The sequence below is a fragment of the Cajanus cajan genome, chromosome 7 (assembly GCF_000230855.2).
Source record: "Cajanus cajan strain Asha chromosome 7, NIPB_CcT2T_4, whole genome shotgun sequence".
Taxonomy (NCBI): Eukaryota; Viridiplantae; Streptophyta; class Magnoliopsida; order Fabales; family Fabaceae; genus Cajanus; species Cajanus cajan.
Genome location: NC_138523.1, coordinates 49,026,285 through 49,029,038, shown reverse-complemented (window position 1 = coordinate 49,029,038; position 2,754 = coordinate 49,026,285). Strand labels below are relative to the sequence as shown.

The 2,754-nt window shown below is 33.3% G+C and overlaps 1 protein-coding gene across 3 annotated transcripts; it reads right to left on the bottom strand.

Annotated features, from left to right (window-relative positions):
• Window positions 1-154: 154 nt before the first annotated feature.
• On the bottom strand, window positions 155-2,292 carry VTE5 (phytol kinase 1 VTE5). Of its 3 annotated transcripts, none has more exons than XM_029272619.2 (6): window positions 1,913-2,292; window positions 1,504-1,571; window positions 1,258-1,389; window positions 1,044-1,159; window positions 833-947; window positions 155-502 (listed from the first exon to the last, which is right to left on the bottom strand). In XM_029272619.2, exons 1-6 carry the CDS (start codon window positions 2,186-2,188, stop codon window positions 472-474), a joined length of 738 nt encoding a protein of 245 aa, XP_029128452.1. In that variant the 5' UTR covers window positions 2,189-2,292; the 3' UTR covers window positions 155-471. The 3 variants fall into 3 exon arrangements, with proteins under 3 accessions (XP_029128452.1, XP_020222733.1, XP_020222734.1); XM_020367144.3 differs by having other exon boundaries at window positions 155-539; window positions 1,913-2,289; XM_020367145.3 differs by lacking the exon at window positions 1,504-1,571 and having other exon boundaries at window positions 155-539; window positions 1,258-1,394; window positions 1,913-2,289.
• Window positions 2,293-2,754: the final 462 nt, after the last annotated feature.

The window sequence follows — 2,754 nt, the reverse complement described above, 5'->3', positions numbered from 1 at the left end:
CCCGAATTACTAGAAAGGATCATTGGGACGAGACAAATGGTAAGTCGCCATTGCACAATCTATATTTTTTCATGAAAAATCTGCTCTCCTACTAAATTACTGGTTTGGATTCAATTCTTAGATTTTGGAAGTAATTTTCATCTTTCAGATGGACTTGGTGTAAATTGTTACTGCCAGAGCGTTTATTATTATAATTTTATACATGTACAAAATTCCAACAAATTTATAATAGTAAAATAAAAATAGATATTTATCGTGTTTATTAGAACATTTAACACAACCAAATATTTATAGCCATTCTTCAACAATGGACAAGAATAGAGTTAATTGCCGCACTCTTTAAGTTCCAGAGTTAATAATGGAAAGTGAAGAATGCGAGTGCCATGGTAACTAGTGGAACAGAGATGTTGTCATCTACTACCTTAGTAATGGGAAGGGACTCCACCATCGTTGCCACGAATGAAATAAAAGCTACTCTTGGCACAGTGCTTTCCCAATCCAACTGCACATGTCCTAGAACTGAATAATAGTATAGCATCCTACAATCCAAAATGTCAACAATATTTTTTTCCATTTTGTATCTAACTTTAGTTCATTTTCTAATAAAACCTTCGGTAGGAGTTGTTTATAAGCAACTTTCTGTGTCACATCATGCTACATTAGTTCTTTTTTATTTTATGGATTGCTTAGATTTTAGCACTGAAACTTCTACAAATAACTTTGCTAAAATTTAAACAACTTATAAAGTAAAAAAGAGCTTATATGACATGATGTGTCATATAATCCCCGCTGCATATTGCTCTAATGAATAAAAGCCAAAGTTGCAACTCACCCAATTGAAACCAAGAATCCAAAGCCAAACATGGATATGCTACCGGCCCAACTCTTTTTTTCATTGTAAGGAATCTTCGTGTGCCCATATCTTCTACCAATGATGTCAGCTATACCTGCAAAACCGTCAATTGTAATGCTGATTAAAATAAAGTAGAAAAACCATGAATTAGATAAAAAAGTAAAGTAAGGTGTGTTATTTACTGTAGTACCATCCCCTCCACACATCATTGCTAAGGACACCACCCCAACTGGAGACTCACGCCAGAACACAAGAGCACATAACATCAATATCATAACGTAATAAAGAGGACCCCTCAGCAGCTCTCTGCAGTCATGAATGAACATTTATTGCTCTCACCAAATTTTCAGTTTTTCAACATCCACATACAGAAACAAGTGACGATAACAAAACAAGACATTTACAGTGGATCTCCTTCTCTGGTAACAGACTTGATCAGTCCCTCATCAGAAGTCAGTGAAAAACCATTGACCAAAAGCCTCAAGCAATTGACAAGAGGAACAAAAGCGGCAAAGTATCGAGCTTTAGGGGAGTTGCTATCCTAACATTAACATCAAAACATTCAAACAAAGCGGCACCAATCAATGCAGTTCACTACTTCCTCGTATGAAAGATAAAAAAACATTATCTGGAAAGCAGAAATGGGATACCTGAAAATAGGCCAAGAAATCAAAAAAAGCAAGCCTGACAATATATGTACCAGCTTTCTGCTCAGACCCTAAACCCAAAAACCGAAAAATGTCACATCACAACCAAACAAGCCCCAAAACTTCCACCAACATATAAATCAAGAAACAAGACGCAAACTCAATTTTTTTTAAAATATATTGTGATTACATTCACACGTATGAATTTAAACTTTATCTAGAACTCAAATTGAAACCAGAACGATAATTATTAATAGAAAAAAAAACATTTTTTTTAATTAACTTTTATAAAAGTTCAAAATTTTGAATTTAAGTTTATTTTTTTAATAAGTGTGTAGACATAAATAAATTTATGAAGTTTTGGAAATTGTGCATCTGCATGCAAGCATTAAAATAGTATCTAAAGTTGAACCTGGTTGAGGATGTTCCTCCGAGTGAGTTCATCAAAAGCACGCACGAGGGCGTAACCGCCGCCGAGAACCCCGACGGTGGCTCCGGCATTGTAGAGCAGATCTTCCGCGACGGCGGCGGCAACGAAGCGGGGCAGCCGTGGTTGGCCCAACTGGACAGGAGAACACAGGGACGGGGCAGTGTGGGTGGTGGTTGGGTTGGTCCAAGGAAAGAGGGTTGGCGGTGCACGGCGGTGCAGGGCGGAGAATACAAGTAGTTGAGAGGATAATAGCGTCATTATTGAAAAGAAAAGAGTTGAGGACAGCACGGAACAGCCGAGTAAAAACAAAGAGGGAGGGATCAAGTCTTATTCATTTCTGCTTAAGACAAGTAACGCTCATTTAATAACAAACTGCAATGATTTATTAACACCACAAACGCTAATTGGTACTATACTAATACTACAATAATGTTTAATTACACAATGACCCGCACCATGTACATGTACGGATAAAAAATAAATTCTTTAAATTAAAAAATATTATTTTATTAGTTAATATATAAATTTTATATATAATTTTTTAATTATATAATATAAGTTTGTTATTGTTTTTTTATAACAAATAAATTTCTTATTATTTATAATAGGATTTATTATAAATATTTTTATATTTATTTTTATATAATATTTCATCTTTTTCATTTAGATTTAAATTCAAAAATATAAAATCCAAGTAAATAATCTTTTATAAAATTCATAACTAAAGATAATATATCAAAATAAATACTTTTTATAACTAAATTATAAAATAATCTATTTTAATATTTTATCAAATTAAATTGATAATAAAAAAATATACATAT